This window comes from Montipora capricornis, chromosome 7 (assembly GCF_036669925.1).
Source record: "Montipora capricornis isolate CH-2021 chromosome 7, ASM3666992v2, whole genome shotgun sequence".
In the NCBI taxonomy this organism is placed as follows: domain Eukaryota; kingdom Metazoa; phylum Cnidaria; class Anthozoa; order Scleractinia; family Acroporidae; genus Montipora; species Montipora capricornis.
This window is the reverse complement of record NC_090889.1, coordinates 31831034-31851033: the sequence shown is the minus strand read 5'-3', so window position 1 is coordinate 31851033 and position 20000 is coordinate 31831034. Positions and strand designations below refer to the sequence as shown.

Here is a 20000-nt window from a genome sequence, read left to right as displayed (position 1 = left end):
AAATATCACACTCCAAATGTAACAGTAAATGTAACAGCAAGACTAGTATTGTTTCCGTAGAATTGCTTTAAATGTGAATGCCTTAGTGAATATAGAGATGCGTATGCCTTAATCGTTCAATAATAACGTCATATTTTGCCTCAATGCAAGCTACTATAACACAGCCTCGAACCAAGGTTGTTTCTCTTTACTTCCTTTGTCGAGACGATACTGGGGTCGAGACTCTTTATCTAAAATGGCCACCAGCCATCCTCGAAATAACATTTGCATCTTTCTTTAAAGAAAAATCACTTATCCTAGTAATGACTGAAATAACTTTAACAAATTACTGAAAGCAATTCAAGGATAAACACCGCGCCCTTGGAAAAATTTGTTTATTTGTTAAATTTACACAAGGTCTTATTTGAAAACCACTTGTTCATTCGTTTTTGCTGGTCGAAAACGGACTGCTTGTGGAAAACTCAAAGCAAAACCAATCATATTGAAGTGCACTTTTACCTTTTCGTCCAAAATCTTTTGATTTCTCGTTTGTGCTGGTCAAAAACGAGAGAACCAAAAACTTTATCGTTTAATCTTCTATGTTTAGTGATCGAAAGAACTTTTTCTTTCGAGGAATATTTACAGTGGCCATTTAAAGCGAAGGAGCAAAACGACTGCATTTTTAAATGTATTGTAAGCAAAAAGAAAATTAATATCCAGAAAACATTGCGAGTTGTTTAAAACCACGTTCCCTGCTAGCAGAGGGCAGCTCTCTTCTTTTGCGTTCGCTGGGCTGACGATTACGGGAAAAGAGACCTATGTCATGGGTCGAAACTCGACTGTGTTGAGCATGCGCGGCGGTTACATAGCGACCGAGTCCTCACGTGATACTTCGTGTTGTGTGGGCTCATGTAACAACAGTGGTATTACTGTAAAGGAATGCGTCGGACACAGCGGGCTCGACACAGTCAGCAAACATGTCATGGAGCATGCGGTTTGAAAAGTGCTGTCCAAATTTGTGGACGGCATTGGCAGAGGTCTGTTTCCCGTACTTGTCAGCCCAGCGAGCGAAAAACGAAAAGAGACCTCTAGCTGCTAGCAGGAAAAAAACCAAGTAAAATCTCAAACTAAATAGAACTTATTGAACATGCTAATATCTATTTCTAAAAGAAGTCGAAGAAATTAAAGATCAGTGGCTTTTGCCCTGAAAAAGCACCTTATCGATTACACTCGCATTTTTCTGGACCAAACAGTTGAAAAAAGCAGAAAGGGAATTGAAACATCAACAAGAATTTCGCTGGTTAACTGTTATCACCTGCACATGACCGTGAAGCGTGTAACTTGCAACTCTTTTCCTTGGAACAAAGCCGGGGATTTTATGACACCAATTTTATGCCCAAATATGGACAAAAGTAAGATCGATGCACGAGCTACGTTACATCCAAATAAGGGAATTTTTAAACTCAAAAAACACCAGAGTTAAACGCTTCAAGGGTCATGAGCTTCTGCTGTTATCAAAGCATTCGTTTTCACATTTGTCGGGTCCGATTTCTTAGAAAGTGCTCATGAAATGCAAAATCCTTTTGCAGTTAGAGTGTCTTCATGTTAAATATATTTTTTACTAAATTTTAACAATCAAAGGCATATTTAGGGAAGCTTATTTACATAATTAGTTGTTGATACAAAGGGTACTTTGGACTCGTTTTAAACCTCGCATTTCACATTTGCCGAATCTAGGGCAAATGAGAAAAGTAAATTGTTTTCGCTCATTTGCATTAGATTCGACACATGTGAAATGCGACGTTGAAAACGGGCCTAAGTTATCAGATATAAATTAAAATAGTTATCTTAGGCTCTGAACACCTATCCATCATTGCCTTCGGAACTTCGAGAAACTTCATTCTAAATTAGAATTCTAGAGTAACTGGGGAGAACTAGTCTTGTATCAATTTAACGTTTTTATATATTTATATCTCAGTGGGTATTTGTAATTCCTCTTTAGTTTGCTAAAACTAGTTGGCGAATAACACACACGAAAAAGATTTCTCGTTTAGTTCTTTTTAATAAAGCTAAAGCAGGACCCCATCCTGGAACGTGCAACTTCCATACAGCGTCTGTGAAACGGCCTTTTCACAAGTAGGTTTATTTTTAGACTAGCCCTTCCCGCAAATTAGGTCAAAAAACAATGTCAGTTACGGTTCGGTGACGCTATGACGTCAGCTTAATTTCTTGTAATTGGTCATCAGGCTCCTGTGGGAGTCTCATTAGCGGGAAATTAAATCTAAAAATAACCTTACTTGTGAAAACGCCGTTGCACAAGTATAGTTAAGTTGCACGCTCCGGGTGATGGGCTCCTGGCTAAAGGTAGGGGTTCGAATCTCTCACTTTTCCAAATCTTTTCATTGTTTTCATTTTATTTCTAACTAAGGAACCGGAAAAAGGGAGGTATATCGGAGGATCTTACCTAATGTTTACTTAGCAACCAATGCCAAACCCTATAAACCATAGACTAGCGAATAGACCTCTTTGAAGTTGTGCACTTAGTTACCTGGCCTTTAAATGAAAGTGAGGCTGGTGTTGACCTTGTTATGATACAGACTTACCTCCTTTTCTTATGTTAATCATGTTGTTGTCATGCTAATTAGTTGAAATTTACATGAGAAAGGCAGTGAGGTTTTTATCAAAACAAGGTCAACTCCAGCCTCACTTTCATTCACAGGCCAGGTAACTAAGCACACAACTGTAAAATGGACTATTCCTTATATATATATAAACGAATTGAGGATATTTAGAGTCAAGGCAAAAGGTCTTTAAAAATGCGTCTTCCAAGTCTAACTAATCTATCTTGTGACCTTTCTAATACCAGATGACTGAACAGACGTACTAAGAGTTTGCCTCGAGCAGATCTCCATTTTGAGTATGGGGTCGTTTTTGGAAAGAAAATATTAACCTATTTCCACGAAGAATTAGGGTATACATGTGAGAAGCTTAAGCAAATTGCGCCAACTACGAAGCGATTGAACTTATGTGAACGGGGTTTTAGTTTTAAAAATCGAAAAAATAGGTACCTGTATATTTTTCATGTTATCCACAAACTTTCTTGTCAATTTTTTGCTTATCGTTTGGAAGAAAAAGAAGCAGAAAAATGTGGCAAAATGTTACGTTTAATTAGGACACGCGCAAAGTCATTACACGTGCCGCGTGCAGAGGGGTAGCTCGTGCAAGCGAACTGTATTTTTGTTTTTCAAAAAGTACATTTGCTTAAGCTTTGGCAAACGTTTCTTTTACGTAGTCACTTCAAATTAAAATAAATTCTTGCATTTATTCTGGTGTAGTCAACAAGGTGCTGGCACCTTGGCTGGCTTTCAACTTATTTGCAGCTTGACTGAGTTTAAGAATTTGTTTTAATGTAGGGTGCGTTCGATTGACCCAATTCCGGAATAAGAATACGTGGAGTGATCATTTAAAACCGTATGTTTGGCGTTTTGAAGCAACAAGAAAAATAAAGATATGTTTAAAATAGCATTTTAGCAGGTGTTTGACAATTTTAACGTGAATCTCCGTAAAAGCGAAGGATTTCTAACTTCTATTACATGTATTCCTATTCCGGAATACGGTCAATCAAACGCGCCCTTAGATTTGATTTGATTTTAGTAAACGATAGACCATTAAATTTCCGAGGGGGAGGAGGAGAACGGGTTTAAACAATTCCTTCTTCTAAAAATGATCTGTAGTTCTAAAAGTTTTCAAAACTTTTAGAAGAAGTCTTTTTATCTGTGTAACCTACTGCAATATTTTTTTCTCACGATCAAGGATTACTTTAATTGGGCTTGTATTATTATTTTTTTGTGTGTGCTTGCTTACTCGAGTACCGTAGTGTTTTTTCCTCTTCTTTTTTTACACGAGAATTGTTTTCGGTACGTAGTAATTGCCTAGCTTCCTGTTCCCCTTAAAAAATAAGTGGGCCGATTTCATTGCCGTGACTGTTACATTGATGTAATTTAAAAATAAGCACACGATGATTTGTTATTTTATCGTTTATTTAAAGTGTGTGTTGGAATTAAAGGCCTGGGCATACAGCTTGAAGCATTTCAACCCATCCTCAACATTTGATTCAACAAAGCTTCACAAGAGCCCTGGTATTCAGTCCCAGGCTGAACCCGCGTCTGTTACTATGGATACGGACAGTGCACACGTGCATGCGCAATTATGTCGAAAGTGGAGGGCAAGCAGTTTCAACTTCTTTTCAACATTCGCGGTAACAAAAGTTGAATGGTTGTTGAAGCAAAGTTTTGACGCTTTGAAACTCATTCAACATCCATTCAATATGTTTTAACACGGTTAAAAGGGGGATTTGGAACGGTTTTAACATCCCTGTTCAACAAAATCGAAGGGTTGTTGAGGCAAATGTTGAAATTTTGAAATGTTGAAATGTTCAAAAAATGTTCAATGTTCAAAACTCACCTTTTCCGTCATGCATTGTTATCATAGTTGTTTTTATTATTGTGAGTTTACTTGTGTAATATTAGCTTTTTAAAGTATTGTAAGTTTACTCTTAATTGTAATTTTAGCTTTTTAGCCTTTCTATTTCGTTTTTAATCTTGTCCTGCGCATTTGAACATTTTATGGAATTTGCGCATTATAAATGTCCCATTATTATTATTATTATTATTATTATTATTATTATTATTATTATTAAAACGTTTGCCCGGGACTTAAGCTAGTTAAAATTGGGTTGTTAGCTGTTTTATTAACTTTGGTTTAATTATTTCTTTTGTAAGGTTTCGGGTTTTTTTTTTAATAAAGAGCAACCATTCATTGGCGGAAACTGTGTATTTTCCCAGTTGTTTCACGAAATGTTAGCCTGTCTATCAGTCTATCACCCTTAATCCTCACGGTATTAACGAACGCTTTTCATTTAACTAATATATTCCTATTTTTCACGTTGCCATGTTACCACCAATAGCGTAGCTCCTACTCTACTATAAAAACTACAGGTAACCCATAATCCCTCGATTCGCTCTGACGAAGGGCTAACGCTCGAAACGTCAGCTTTTAGAATCTCTGTACGGTGGCCAATTTACATTATCAACTCCGTTGATAAAACCAAATTTTTGTAGTCTCTATATCCGTCACGGACTCATTTGGGGAGGAATATACGTGTCGACGGATATGTTTGTTTTGTGTCAATATTTAAACGCTCATCATGCATGATCATGCATGTGACCGGAATCGAAAATAGTGGATGTTTGCTTTCGATTTCAACTCTTTCAAGGTCGAGTTAAACTCTTACTGCGAGAAGTTTACTGCTCAGACAAAATTATCCTATCCCTTTTCAAGCTGAATTGTTCTAATATGTCAAAGGAAGTGAAACATGTCACGGTGACGCAGTTGTCCCATAATCTGCAGAACAACAGATGCCCCTATAGAACTGCCAGGGACAAGAAGCGAGTTAGAATGGTACGAGTAACCATTACTTATTACACCGATGCTTCAAAGAAAAGCACTGACTCCGTTTACGAGGAATGCTGCTGTGAACACCAACATAGAGCCGAGCAATCACTTCGTGAAACCTACAATCTACGCTAAGTGCAGACTACGAAAGATTGTGTTCCAATTCCAGATCCGTCGCTTTAGAATGTGTAGCTTGCTTTATTCTGCGGTAAACGATTCTTTCAGATTGAAATCTCTTGGCATCTCGCAACACTGAAATAAAAGGACACTGTTGGACACAACAGTGGGATAAGTAGAGAAGAACTGTTCATTTTTTATGAAACGACTATGGAGATATTTCAGCCAAACAGCAACTGTGAAGTCCACCCGAGTACGATGTTCAGAGTTTTGAGCAAGAAACTTGATTTAACCGTTTTTATCCTATTTTAATTGACTAGTAAGAACACGATTAATATCATGGTATGTAAATGTTTCTTTTTTACACGACCTGTCATTTTAACGTCCAAATGTAAAATCATTTATAACAGGTTTTAAGTAAGCTACTCTCGCCCTCCTGCAAATGATACGAAAGCCGTCGAACAAAATTTCTGGGAAAAGAATGCGTTGCCTAAGAATTTATCCTACAAGATTCAGCTGAATAACTTTAACAACTTACCTTGAATTTTTTCCCGGTTGGATATTCTTTTCCCGGAAATATTGTCGCGTTTATTTCCATTGGATCGTAATGCTTGAATCTTTGTCGATAGTTAAACGGAGCGCACGCTCTACCACCCGGCACAAGGAGGTCACATCGGAACCTCATCGGATCACGAAAACCGAGGATACACGAGGGTCGACTTTGGTGTTGTCGTTCAAATAGGAAATACCCTTAGAAAACATGCACCGTAAATTAATCTTTTGATTGAGATTCAAACGAACAAGCTATATTGATTGGGCGGATATTCAGACATGACTTTTTTCAAATTCCACAGAAGATAAATTTTGGGCAAGTTGCGTTACAAAAATTGGCCGTTGGTGCTTGTGAAAGGTATGCATGGGTATTTCCCTGAGCTGACGTCAAAACCGGAAGTTGCCCTGCTTTCCACTCATTCCAGCTTAACGTCATCGCAGATCCATGCGTCTCTTGGTCAAATGACCGCTGGTTTGCCAAGTTTTACGGCTCACTTAAAGCAAGAATTTTGCTTTGAAAATGGCAAGATATGTTTTTCACAGGAAAAGTAAGCTTCGGGTTACAAGTATACGAAAATGAGACAGTCTAAGCACTTCTGGATTGGATCCTGCCTGACAGAAAAGATCTGATGGATACACATTCAAATATTTTGTCACGAACAAACTATGATGTGGTTCTTCTAGAGGCGCGAGAGAGTCGCGAAGCGGCGAAGACGAGTTCGACGAGAAAGAGAAAAACCTCTGGTTACCTTGGACTTGAATCTCACTTCATGCAAACACCAGGGTCAAGATCTGACCCTCAGGCGCAGGCAGGCTCGGATTGGTTGATATTTTTACAAACACGCAATATGATTGGTTCGTTTGATTGGTATTACCTAGGGGACGCGTGATTGCTAAGTTGCCATTGGTCCCTTTTGAAATGATCAATTTGACGCGTTTGACAGCTGGCGTCTGCATGAAAGTGAGATTCAAGTCCAAGGTAATCAGAGACTTTTCTCTTTCTCGACGCTTCGCGGTTCTCTTGCGGCTCAAGGAAAACATCTGGGACCAAGGGTGACCATGATGTCACGCATTGTCATCCACCTGGCTACGATACGCATCATCTGCATTCATAAACCTACATTTTCTTTCATCCACCCCATAAGCATTCACGTATCTTCAATCGAGCCTCTTTCACTTGTCAGGCCGGTAGAGATCTCATGGATGTACTCACCAAACTTTGGGGCAAATGAGTACGGATGAACACCCACTCAAATCAACCCTTTGTTAGCCCTTTGTTCTTTCAATTTATTCAGTATAAACGAATAGTATATTCATTTTTTTTAAAGATGCCACTTAATATCTAAAAATCCTGGACTTGTAAGTTCAGGATAAATATTTTAAAAAATATTATTTTCCGCGTGTGTTGACGAATACAATAGATACAAATTCCCTTAAAAGTGTTACTTGACTACGCGACGCAAATGTTTGTCCTTCTTCTGTCACATTACGGAGGTATCATACCGAGATATATTTTGAATTCTAAAAAAAACTATTTAAGGTAAAACTTGGTATATAACAATGACTCGTGAGAATAAGTGTTGTTGTAGGCGCACGGGCCAGTAAGGTCAAGCAATCGATCACTGAACCCATCCACTGATCGATTAAACATGCAATTAGTTGATCAATCAAGCGAAGAAATCAGGCAGCAAGTCAGTCAGTCAGTCGGTCGGCCAAAAGTCAGTCAGTCAGTCTGTCGAAAGTCAGTCAGTCAGTCGGCCAAAAGTCAGTCAGTCAGTCTGTCGAAAGTCAGTCAGTCAGTCTGTCGAAAGTCAGTCAGTCAGTCGGCCAAAAGTCAGTCAGTCAGTCTGTCGAAAGTCAGTCTGTCGAAAGTCAGTCAGTCAGTCTGTCGAAAGCCAGTCAGTCCGCCAGCCAGTGACTCTATAGTCAGACAGGGATAAAAACGGTGAGTGACAGAGTGTGTGAGTGAGTGAGTCAGTCAGTCAGTAAGTCTTCCTGTCAGTGAACCAGTGATTCTATAGTCAGACAGGGATAAAAACAGCGAGTAAGTGAGTGAGTGAGTGAGTGAGCGAGTCAGTCAGTCAGTCAGTAGTCACTGGCGGCCAGTCATTGACTCAGTGAGCCATTCAGTGACTCAACAGTCAGTCAGTCAGTCAATATATAAGTTGTCACGTCAGAGCCCATGGGTAATTCGCCGCCCTTCCTGTGGCTCTGATACTCTCGAAGGCTTCATCCCTGCCAATAATTCCACCAAAAATATACGGCTACCAAAAGAAGAACAAAAAAGGTAGAGTGAGTTTAAGGCGAATTTTTGGATATTAGGTTCGGAATGAATTAAGCGCCGGGGGGGGGGGGGGGGGGGAAAGGGGGTTACATACTAAAACAGTGAGATAATATAGCGCAAAAAGATGATTTGAACTCATAGCGCCTTCCACTATATCCACTGTTTTAGTATATATACCAATGGAAGATATCTCAAGGTGGTCACAGTGATCAAGAGCGGGAACTGGACCCACCGCATGCGCATGAAAGTCCGGCACCCTCTCCTGTCCGGCACAAAGTGTCCTTTTACTGAATTTGTTCCTGGTAATCGATGGTCTAACTTCTCAGCCGCAATTGCAAATAGCCAAGTGGTTTGCCTCCGGCCAGTTGAGACTCTTAAACAGTTATTGTTGTTCTGTCGCTTTGTGGATTGGCCTGCAAAAGCCGCTATATGGGGAGTGGTCAATTAATGTGCTTATGAAAATTTTCAGGATTTTCTTTCGTTACTGATTATTAAAGAGACACTTGGCGACGTTCGTCAAAATTTGGCGTGCATCTTATTCGCTGCATTTTTGAACATTGGTGGACGACGATACTAACACCAAGTCAACGAGGGGTTATTTCTGCCAAAATCACGTTTTCCCTCACAGTTTCTGGATTTGATTATTTCGCGGTAAATAAGCTGCACTTGTCGTCTGCGACAAAAAAGATTTAACATCTCGTTTACGCGAAACGGCAAACGACATCCTGCTACTTGTTATAACAACGTTTAATTGACCAGTTCACGCTTTGGAGTGAATCATGGGTAATCATGGCAACGTGGTGTGCATCATGGGTAATCATGCTAACATGGCGGGAATAGCGCTGCGCACAGATGACGTCACGAATTTGGGCACCCTAACGTGACTCAGACAAACAAACAGCTCAACGTGCAAAGGTTTGCATGGAAATTCAAAGCAAAATAAATTGTACATGACTCTATTTTATAGAATTTTGCCTTCATAAACCTAACAAAAAAGTTCATGTTTACAACTGAGATGAACTAGACTTGGTATCTATTCTTTGTAATTCCTATATGTTGCTTGTTTTGTCTCCATACATCCTCTGTAGTTTTGTGCCTTTGGAATTACAGGAAGTGTTTGGCAGAAACTTTTTAGCCGTTCTCTCCTACTTTATTCTGCCGCTCCTTTGAGCGCATATCTTCCGTTTTTGAATTAAAAAAAACCCAAAATTGCATATCATGGATACTTTTCATCGTTTCGAACTTCCACACAAAACTTTGAATTTCTCTCCATCTTGCCCTGATTATCCATGATGCACACAAGAGCGTGACCTCGTCTATCAAAATCTTATTCCAAATTCTCTCTCTCCTGAAGTTGATTGATATCTGTAGCTAACAGGCAAGGAATCACCTAAAATCAAACACGTTTCTTTGATTTTTGACAAAACTCAAACTTGAGCATGGCGTTTGCCGTGGTCAAATGCTAAATCTCTCTTATAAAGCCAAAAATTTACCTTGTCGATTCCGTGGACGTGAACTTCTAATGCCATTCCCGTACCAGGCATAATCGGGATAGGTTTGGCCTATGGTAAAAAAAAAGACGGCAGATTCTTGAGTTGCAGACTAAATCACAACCATGTATATTTCTGTTGCATGATTCTTCAAACAACAACTTTGCTAACGGATTGGAATTGAACGAACCTACTTTCAAGTCACAGAAAATTATAGGTGACCTGTCAAGGTATTTTTTGAGTTTTAAACGAGATAAAACGAATAAAGGGTTGTCACCCAGTGACTGCCCCCAAAAAGTGATGAGATAGAAATGGGGGGAGGGGGTGGGGGAGGGGGAGGGGGGTCTTCCGATCATTCTAGGAGGCCTGTACGGACGGGCACCAAGGCAGAGTCACAAAAATGGTGATCCAGTTAACAATAGAACAAACAAAAATGGTTGACTAGAATCGCACACTGTTCATTTATTTCTAAAAGTCGAGTAAGTTTACCTTAGTGAGGCTTGTAATTGATTCCAACTGAATCACAATATGTTTACCAAAGGAAGTCTTGCCTTTCTCGAAACACAAATAACTGTGAAAACAAATTTAAAAGCATTCTATTCCAGCAAGGCTATGGAAAGCATCACTAATTCAAGGTTTCAAAATAAACTGGAAGTTTCAGTCAAACCAGGCCGCCGTTCTGCCGAGATTTCTTGGAGAGTATATTTAGATACTTGTGATAATCGATCATCGAGGGATTTGTCTTAACAAACTCCTAGATTTCATTCGCATTATTTATCGCGACATGACGTTTTGCCAACCACTGGTTTACAGATCAGACGCGAGTTTTCATTTTACTAGGAACAACTGAAAGAATCTCCTTTTTTGACATATTTAAAACATATTGCCTTAACAAGCGACTGACAAAAGCAAAAGCTTTAATATTCCCTACCAACGTAGCCCGGCTCCCACGCAAACGGGGATTACGCGTGTTCACGCAAATGCAAACGCAAACTAAGTTCACACGTTTAACGCAAACGCAAGGAAAGTAAGACACGCAGGCGCAGTTCAAGTCCTCTTTCCAAGATGGTGGACGAGAATGAACCTGTGTGTGTTTTTTTTTTTACCTTGCATTTGCGCTTGCGCTTCCCCGGTTCACACGTGAAAACAAGGAAACGCAAGAAAATGGAAAAATTTCCATATCTTGCGTCTGCGCCAGCGTTCAAAACCGACTCAAAGGCTAGTGTAAAGATTATCCTTAACAGCGGCTGTCTATTAAATTCCAAGCAAAATTCTCCAAATTAAAACGTTTTAGCTAGCTAGTGTCTGGTAAAAATAGTTTCAACACCGAAACTAAAATGGGCGAGACCACCCTTTCGAGCTTGCCAAAAGGAACTTTATTCTCTACTTGAACAAGTCCCATATTATTCCACTTTTACCCCCCAAAACTGTGCATAGGCATTTTTGTCGATTTCTCCTGGGACATCTTCGTGTCCCAGGAGAAATTGCAAACAATGATTATGCAAAATTTGAGGAGGGTAGAGGAGGCGCACTATGCATGATGGGATTTGTGTAAGTAGAGAGTTTCAGTTTCAGTTTTAGTGTATTTACTTGGTAATGCTATGTTGCTTTACAGCAAGGTATGAAAAAATATAAATAAATAAAAGAAAAACAAACAGAAAATTAATCACTACTATAGCCTCGATTTAAGTGTCTAGTCCTCTAGCCCTGGGCCCGGTTCGTGAAAGCCGATTAACATAATCCAGGATTAGCGTAAACTTTTCTTTCACGTTTTCAACTTTTTGGTGAAAGTTTCTTTTGCTTATTTTTGTTTTTCAAGATTGACGTCTTCTCATGTAAAGTTCTGCCGAAAATCTGCGTTGAACAGCATTTGGGAGTAGAGAAATAAACTGTTTGGTTAATTTTTAATCTTACATTAGCGTTAATCGGCTTTTGAGGAACTGGGCCCTGGAGCACTAATTGGGGACAAATGTTGGTTTTTGAGGAGAGGGGAAAACCGGAGTGCCCGGAGAAAAACCTCTCGGTGCAGAGTAGAGAACCAACAAACTTAACCCACATAGTTATGACGCCGGATCTGGGAATCGAACACTGGCCACATTGGTGGGAGGCGACTGCTCTCACCACTATGCCAGCCTGCACCCTGCCACGGCTTGTGACATTTTGTTTCATTTAAATACAGATCTCTTCCTTCATAAGGGGTTTAAATGTAGGAGATAAAGACACTGAAGGAAAACTATCTCAGTCTGCTTACGAATAAAGTTGAGTGAGATTGCTTTATAACCTAACTGAGAAAGCCAGTATGTCCTAATAAAGGCTACCTAAAGCCTCTTGTTACCTTTGAGTAAGAAACAGTTTTCCGTGTTTCACGTTGGTGAAGGTTTTCTCTTTGTCCAGCAATATACACCTTTTGCCATACTCCCATTCTAACAGAAAACAAATATTCTCTCAGACATAATTTGTTGCTGCAGAATCTTGAATCTAGCTTAAAAAGTTGAATTCATATTCTCCAAACCAGCAGCAGCAAAATATGCCTGATTACCGTTAGCATGGTTGCAGTGTGAACATAAAGAAACATTCAAGACTGTTTTATTTTTATCACAAGGCGTTCAAATCAGGCAACGTGGGAAATGACGGTTCTCCTTATAGAAATGCCTGCTTCTTGATATTAGAATTAACATTTTCCGTATAACTTTGGAAACTGTGAGTTGCTTTCTTTTATTTTTTTGCTTGCAAATTTGGCCAAGATCCCATTGAGAAACTAATAATATTCGATGCCTTTCGCAACAGGAAACTTTTTATCATGCTTGTAATTAATTAACGACTGCTTGCTTCTCTTCGGCCTTGCATGAGTCTTAAGTGTAACCACTCAAATGAAAGCTACGCAGCAGTACTTTCCCGTGGTGCTGTTTATTTTGTTGTAAAAGGTTGTGCTAACATTTGAGTCTGTGGGTGAAATCCTGAAGTGTGACCATTCACATGAAAGCTACTGAGCAGTACTTCCATGTGGTTTTGTTTATAAAGTTGTACAAGGTGGTTCTAACTTTTGAGTCTGTGGATGAAATCCTCAAGTGTGACCATTCAAATGAAAGCTACTGAGAAGTACTTTCCTACGGTGCTGTTTATTTTGTTGCACAAGGTGGAGCTAACTTTTGAGACTGGGTGAAATCCTAATTATTGACCAGTTAAATGAAGCTACTGGGCAGTACTTTTCTGTGGTGCTATTTATTATGCCGTAAGAGATGGTTGAATCCCAAAGGGCGATTTTCACCTGGTAAAAAAGTTTCAGTTGCTGGTAGCTTGAATTTATCGAGGATGGGGTTCGTGCTGGGGTTTCTTGATTGTTCGGATGAATTGCCGTTGCCAGGCGACGATAAAGATCCCGTTGATGAGGCCCTAGGAATCACCTAGGATACAAATAAACACACGGTTATGAGCACCAGATCTTACAAATCCAAACAAGAAATTTCGTGAATTCGACTCACTGAAGACTTTCAACTTTGGACAATCGTTTCTTTCTCAAATGTTAACTATGGACAGTTGAACATTTTTCTTTCTCTATCCAAAGAGACTCGGACTTTTTTTCCGAGGTGGCAAAAGTTACCAAAAATCACAGTTATTTGTATCTAAAGTCCAGCTCAGTGAAAGGCAAGGGTCTTTACCTCAAATGCAAAATCACGCGTTCCTTCGATTTAAATTAACATCGAAACATTGTGTCACTAAGCCCCGATTCACACGGTACCGGACGAATTTTCTACCGGTTGAAAAATTTGACCAGCCATTTTGTTTGCACGGAACCGTGCAATATTTTCTCTCCGTTCACACGGAACTGATGAACCGGATTAAAGTTTAACCTTTGTCAGTGGTTTCACCATCCATTCATGCGCAGAGGGCTACTTCACGAAATTTGCCGTGCAAAAATTTAGACGGTCAAGGTGTTCACAGCGCGCCGCTTAAATTTTCGACCGTACCGGCTAAAATTCGTTTCCGATTTGGGCGTTAAAATTTTTGGACAGCGAGTCGTCTAAATCTTCGTACGTTTAGCGTGTGAAAAGCCCTAAATGCACAAATTTCAACAGGTAGAAAATTCGTCCGGTAACGTGTGAATCGGGCCTAAATGAAAAAAATGTAAACAATGACGTCACAACGGTTTCCTTATAGGAATTTGACTTAAGCGCGACGGCCCGGTTACCTCTTGGCTGGTTTGTGTCTCACTCTTCCTTGCAGCTAAATCTGCATCCGTTGGCAGCTCTCTCCATAGCTTTTCTGTTGTATCATACCTTCTTTTGACCTATTTCACAAACGAAAACTCGAGAGTTGTAAAAATGAGACTTGCTGTGTTTGTTGATGTTTCGTCCTGAATGTCAATTAAGGACGGTGCCTACTAATTCAAAGGTATTTTTTCCTCGGTTTATGATTATGCAGGAAATGTAGATCTTAACAAGTGTTATTGAAATCGAAAAAAAAAAAAAATTGGGGGTAACCACGCATTTTTCAAATATAATTCACGAACAATATTTGTAAAAAGCTTTAAAATACAGAGCCATGTATGGCATTCTTTCTCAAATTGAAGCTTAATTATCTCTGAAAAATGCATGGCTGCCCCCAATTTTCTTTTTGGATACCAATAGTACTTACTAAGATCTACTTTCTCTGCATAATTTTAACCTGCGCAAAGATATCCCTGTATTAGTAAGCATTAACGATTGGAAATCCAAGTATCTTGAGATGCGCAGAACGTGTGCGCAATAACAATAGTAGGCACCGCCCTTAAGTAGCTTAAGCCAGGACGACGACGACTGCTACGAGAACGTAATGAGCAAAAACAATAGGGACCTTAAGCAAGGACGACGAGGACGGCTACGAGAACGCCGCAAATTTGCATATTTAGTGGACAAAAACAATAGCTTTGCACGCCAAGCACGTGCGTTTTACATTTTGATACATTTTTTTGCCGTTCTCGTCTTGACTACGACGTGAAATGATCAAATTTGAGGTCATGTGGAGGACGAGAGCACATGATGACGAATTTTCAATTTTCTCTCTGAATATCCACACCGTTCTCATCAATTTTATTCTTGGGTTGTGCATTCACACTTTCCAAGCCGAACGACATGGAGTAATCGTAAAATTATTACAGTAACGGGAAATAATATTTTTAGACAACGTTCTCGTAGTCGTCGTCGTCGTGCTTGCTTAAGGTCCCTAATGGCTCTTCACGCCCTGCACGAGCGTATTACATTTTGGTACATTTCATTGCTGTTGCCGTCCTGACAACGACGTGAAATCAATTTTCTCTCCAAACACCCACTCTGTTCATACCAATTTTCCTCCTGGAATAGTGATGCATTGGAGTGATCATTCTACGTACGTACGCCTGATATGTAACAAACGCTACTTGCTACTAACTACTAAGCATAATTTCCAATAGGGGTTTTGCACGGCAGCCATGTTGCATGGCAGGAACAATAGATTCTCTTTCCTATGGGAACAAATGTTCTTTCTAAAGCAGCCTTCACACGGCAAACTTGAGTTTGCAAACTCAAGTTTGGCAAACTCAAGTTGGTGTGTGTGAACGGCACAAAAACAGTCGGCAAAGACGTTGGCAAACTGTTGGCGACAAATTGAACTTGTCTCTATTCTCGCCAATAGTTTGTCAACATGTTTGACAACTGTTGTTGTGTCTTTCACACACACCAGCTTGAGTTTGCCAACAGGAGTTTGCAAACTTAAGTTTGCCGTGTGAAGGCCGCTTAACGTAAAACATTTTCATTGTTCCTGCCATGCAATATGGCTGCCGTGCAAAATCTCTATAATCCCACTTTCAATACAATTATGTTGCTCTACTGCTTCGTAGCTTTTTGCAATACACTTTCGCTGAAGGGGTTATTTCTAAAGCCCCTTGCCAAAGGACGCAACAACTCCCAAAAAAGCAAGGACGTGCAGTGTATAACGGAAACGATACGACCCTTAAGACTTTGTAAACTTACAAAATTCGGCTGCCATCTTGTTTTGAACATGTTAATGCGTTGCTATCTCCATGGTGACCATGTGCAATGCGCGTGCGTGGCCCCAACAATGTTGGGAGAGCTGTGCAAACTGATCCAACATTGTTTTGCTACGCTTCGGCGATCACGGAACAAAAAAAAAAATGCTGGGAGTGGCTCAAAGGTTTGACCAAAGCAGTTTCAAACTTGATGCAACAACTCCTAGAAAGACGCAATAACATGCAACAGGGTGTGGAAACAGACGAATCAAGTACCACCCAACAATGCTACTTCCGTTTGCACGGGTCTTAAGGAAACCGTGATGATTCGTGGGTGGGCCTTTTGAAACTAACTTCTTTTTATCATTCAAATGTAGAGGGGAAAAAAATCAATTACCTTTGGAAATCGATGTTGAATTGGGTTCACAATGAACAGCTTAATTCCCAAAAACAACCCTGTCAAAATCAGAGAATGATAAATCACGAAGAGAAAAGAACAATGCAAAATAGGTCTCTACGTATACTTTTCGCTTCTACTTTAAAGAAAGTCGTTCCTGTTTTTACCCCGGCAATAATCGTTCTTCTATGCCTGCAATGTAGACTTGAGAAAAATTATACTTTAATTCAATGAGCGCGCGTTAGATAAGAATTTGCTATAACTAATCTTAGACCTAAATTCTGGTCGCTTGGATACCGAAATTCTGTAATTTTGGTTTCCGCCACAAATTCATCCCCTTGGCAACAAACCAATCTGCGTCGGCGATGTCGACGAAAAACCCACAAAACAGAGGAAACATAATTAATCGTGATGCACGTGCGGGACGCATTTTAGTACGGTACATACTTTTGCACGTCACCAGAGCCTGCGCATGACCCGAGGCTCTGGGAAAGGGAGAACATACCCCGTAGGGTTCTTAAAGCCGAAAACTGACCATTTGAACCTTACGGCGCCTGCTCACTCCTTATGCTAACATGAATGCGCCAATCAGAGATGCTTTTCATTGTTCTTCACGAAAAGCAACGAGAAGGCACTTTGTTTCAGGGTTTCCCAGATTCCCCAGAGCTCTTCTCTTCCTCAGACATGCGCAAATGAGAAGAGCTCTGGGGTCGAGATTGCGACGTTAAATTACCACTTTGAGGTTTCCATGACAACGTGAGGGTACATGTTTACAATTTACTCTAAAACCACTCGTAGCAATTTGTTTCTGGGATACTTCGCCCACAATATATATCGGCATATATCGTAAAAGACCAACGTAAAAGACCTACGTAAAAGACCTACGTTAGTGTATATTTTGAGGTTACGTTTTTGCCGACGTCGCTTCGCAGATCTTTAAAAAAGGGAATTTACGACCTACGACTTGACGGCAAAGAAAACGTCACAAATTTTGCATATTTAATGAGTAAAAACAATAGCTTGCACGCTCTACACGTGCATTTTTTTCATTTTTCTACATTTCTTTCACGTTTTCGGCAAATCTGTAACGTATAAAATGACCAATTTTCAAGTTTTATGAAGAACGTGAACACAAGACAGCTAATTTGGATTTTCTGTCGTAGCTTCAACACCGCACCTCCGAATTCAGTTTCTGGAAAGTTGCGCTAGGCGTTAGAAGTTAGGCAAACCGGCATAATGACGAAAAAAAATTACAAACCTGAACTTGCAGTTTTAAATGACGTTTTCGTTACCGTCGCATCGTAGATCTTAAACTCCGTAACGTCCCTTAGCAGAACGCTAAAAACGCAATATCCAAGGGTAAAAATTCAACAAAACAGGATACCTGTGACAAGAAACAATGTCTTTCCTTTGAGTAATAAAGACGCTGTCAAAGCCATAAAGAGAGAAGTAAACAATTTTCTTGAAGCCGCTGGATGCTGCCACATCAGCAAACTAAAACATAAAAATACAAAATGGGGAAATGATAGGAAAGATATCTGTTTACAAACATTGACGTCAAATTTCTTTTGATATTCAAATTTGCCAACTACCGAACAAAAGAACCCTTTGTTTCGGCATCCAATAAGGCTTTGATTGGCACATTAATATCAAAAGGTGACGTCATCGCCATAATTTGCTACTGTTTTGTACAAAAACACGTGATTGAAAACCAGCTATTAAAGTTCTAATTCTCTAATCTAATTGAGAGACCAATTCGTGCGCATGCGCCTACCCAACAATGTTAAAAGAGGTGGTTTCAACATCGCTGAACATTCAACAAAATCGAATGAATGTTGAAGCAGTTTGCCCGGGTCTTAAGGCACCTCCTCCACTTAGAAATTTTCTGAAGGAAGGCGTGACTGTGCACAAGCCAAAACGTTAGAAAATTTGTATCGTTCAGTGTTTCACCGTGACAGAGATTAGCCTCGAACCAGCGACCCTTAGGACGAGAATCCAGCGCCATAACCACTGCACCATCGCGCCTCCAATAAAAAACAGGTCGGATAACGAAACTCCTATCTCCCCACCACGAGTCCACAGACAAACAACTGGGATAACTTTCCGTCAAATACATAAACGAAGCCATGTTTTCATGTTTTTTGTCGACAAATGGAGCATTTCGGATGTCAAATCTATAGCACATAATTTATCCTATGACAAATGTCGAAACAATTGACGAGTGGCATTAGAGAGATTTACCATCTGGTTCATATAAAACTACAAACGACAAACTGTAAGCATAAAAAATCCCTTATCCTAACTTGTCTCCTTCTTTTGAGAACTGAAGTTACTCGATTCCTGTTGATAACAGGCAAGAAATTCGCACAAATGGACACTTTTGTCGAGAAATGCAAGTATAATTATATAGATGCAAGCCCAATTTTGATATCCAACACGAAGCATTTGCTACCGATTTCCAACAATAATTTAGGTTAGCGTTATTTCAGCTTAAGGTAAAAAGAGAGGAGAAGCATTTGGGGTACACTTTGTGACGATACTGAATTGTCTGCATTCCGAGGCGCGAGTGATGTTGAAGTTAAAGAGAAGAACAAAGGGGACACTTCGAGGCGCTTATTGAAATCCGCATTTCTGGACATATCTGAAAATCGAGCAAGTTTCTTTGATTTTTGACTAAACTAAATTTCAGCCTGGCGTCGTTAGCCGTTTTGCCGTAAAAGTGACGCTAAGGCTCTCTATTAATTCTGAAGGTATATTAACCCCTCTCGCTGGATGACAGCCGCTTCCTATCCTTTGCACAGCTGTCCGCGCATTTCGCCCATAATTTCGCTCGTTGTGTTAAGTAAACCAACATAGACGATACAGTACTTACTTTTTCAGTTTTTCTAACGAGTCTGCCATTTTCCCTAAGGTATTCTGCAGAAAAAAAAATTAACTTCAAGAATCAATTTTACAAACTACAAAGAGAATAAAGAGATTCAGTATTTATCGATGACAAGAGCTCATCTAGGGGGCTCTCTATCTCCACTAATATTAGGGAGTTTAAGAAATCACGACGGCTACGGGGACGAAAACGTCACTTCAAAATATACGTTTGAGCTACATGTATTCTAAGTATTTCGGGATTATTCAATCTTGTTTATATTATACAATATGTGCGAAGTGTCCGATAACTGGATTGGTACGGACGGATTTGAAGTAAAGAGCGAGACTGAAAGATTCACTGTAGTTTGTCCACGTTGTCGTCAAAACCTCAAATTTGGTAATTACACGTAGTAGTTTTGACGAGTACGGGAGAGAAATGTTCAAAAATGCGTGCCGCACGTGCAGCACGATCATTTTGGTTTTTTCAACCAATAATATTACTGCTCTATTTCCTTGAGTCAATCCTTTCCCGAGTAAATTTGTCTTTAGGTACAGTATCATATTTTCCTTGACGCTGAGATAGCTTCGTTTTGATTGGCTTTTACAATAGTGGGTGTGCTGAAACCTCCAAGGAAGGTGTTCTATAAAAAGGCGTTCTAGGGAAAGAGTTGTCTCCCAGACCAAATATGGGAGACGCCAACGAGAACGTCACAAATTTGCATATTAAGTGAGCAAAACAATAGCTTTGCACGCCCTGCACGTGCGTTTTTCACTTCTGTCCATTTCTTTGTTGTCGTCTGCAAAACAACAAACAACGCGAAATAGCCAAATTTGAGGTTTTATGAAGAACGTCAGCACTTGAGAAAATAAATTTTCATT

At 39.8% G+C, this 20000-nt stretch overlaps 2 protein-coding genes across 3 annotated transcripts in view; one reads left to right on the top strand and one right to left on the bottom strand.

Moving 5' to 3' along the window:
* The window catches only part of LOC138056941 (GRAM domain-containing protein 4-like), a 39271-nt gene extending 38593 nt beyond the window's left edge, over positions 1–678 (top strand). Inside the window, exon 19 of one of the 2 annotated variants that reach the window (XM_068902927.1) lies at positions 1–678. This exon is cut by the window's left edge and continues 44 nt beyond it. In XM_068902927.1, coding sequence (XP_068759028.1) covers positions 1–22 — 22 coding nt within the window. In that variant the 3' untranslated portion in view covers positions 23–678. The other variant, XM_068902928.1, reaches the window with a different exon arrangement.
* Positions 679–7364: 6686 nt separating this feature from the next.
* LOC138056938 (GRAM domain-containing protein 4-like) overlaps positions 7365–20000 on the bottom strand; it is a 19722-nt gene continuing 7086 nt past the window's right edge. Inside the window, exons 11-19 of the mRNA XM_068902913.1 lie at positions 19129–19172; positions 17641–17750; positions 16257–16315; positions 14066–14164; positions 13145–13280; positions 12212–12299; positions 10366–10447; positions 9880–9948; positions 7365–8366 (exon numbers count right to left, since the gene is read on the bottom strand). Of these exons, the coding sequence (XP_068759014.1) occupies positions 8271–8366; positions 9880–9948; positions 10366–10447; positions 12212–12299; positions 13145–13280; positions 14066–14164; positions 16257–16315; positions 17641–17750; positions 19129–19172 (783 nt within the window). The 3' untranslated portion in view covers positions 7365–8270. The remainder of the gene's footprint in view (positions 8367–9879; positions 9949–10365; positions 10448–12211; positions 12300–13144; positions 13281–14065; positions 14165–16256; positions 16316–17640; positions 17751–19128; positions 19173–20000) is intronic.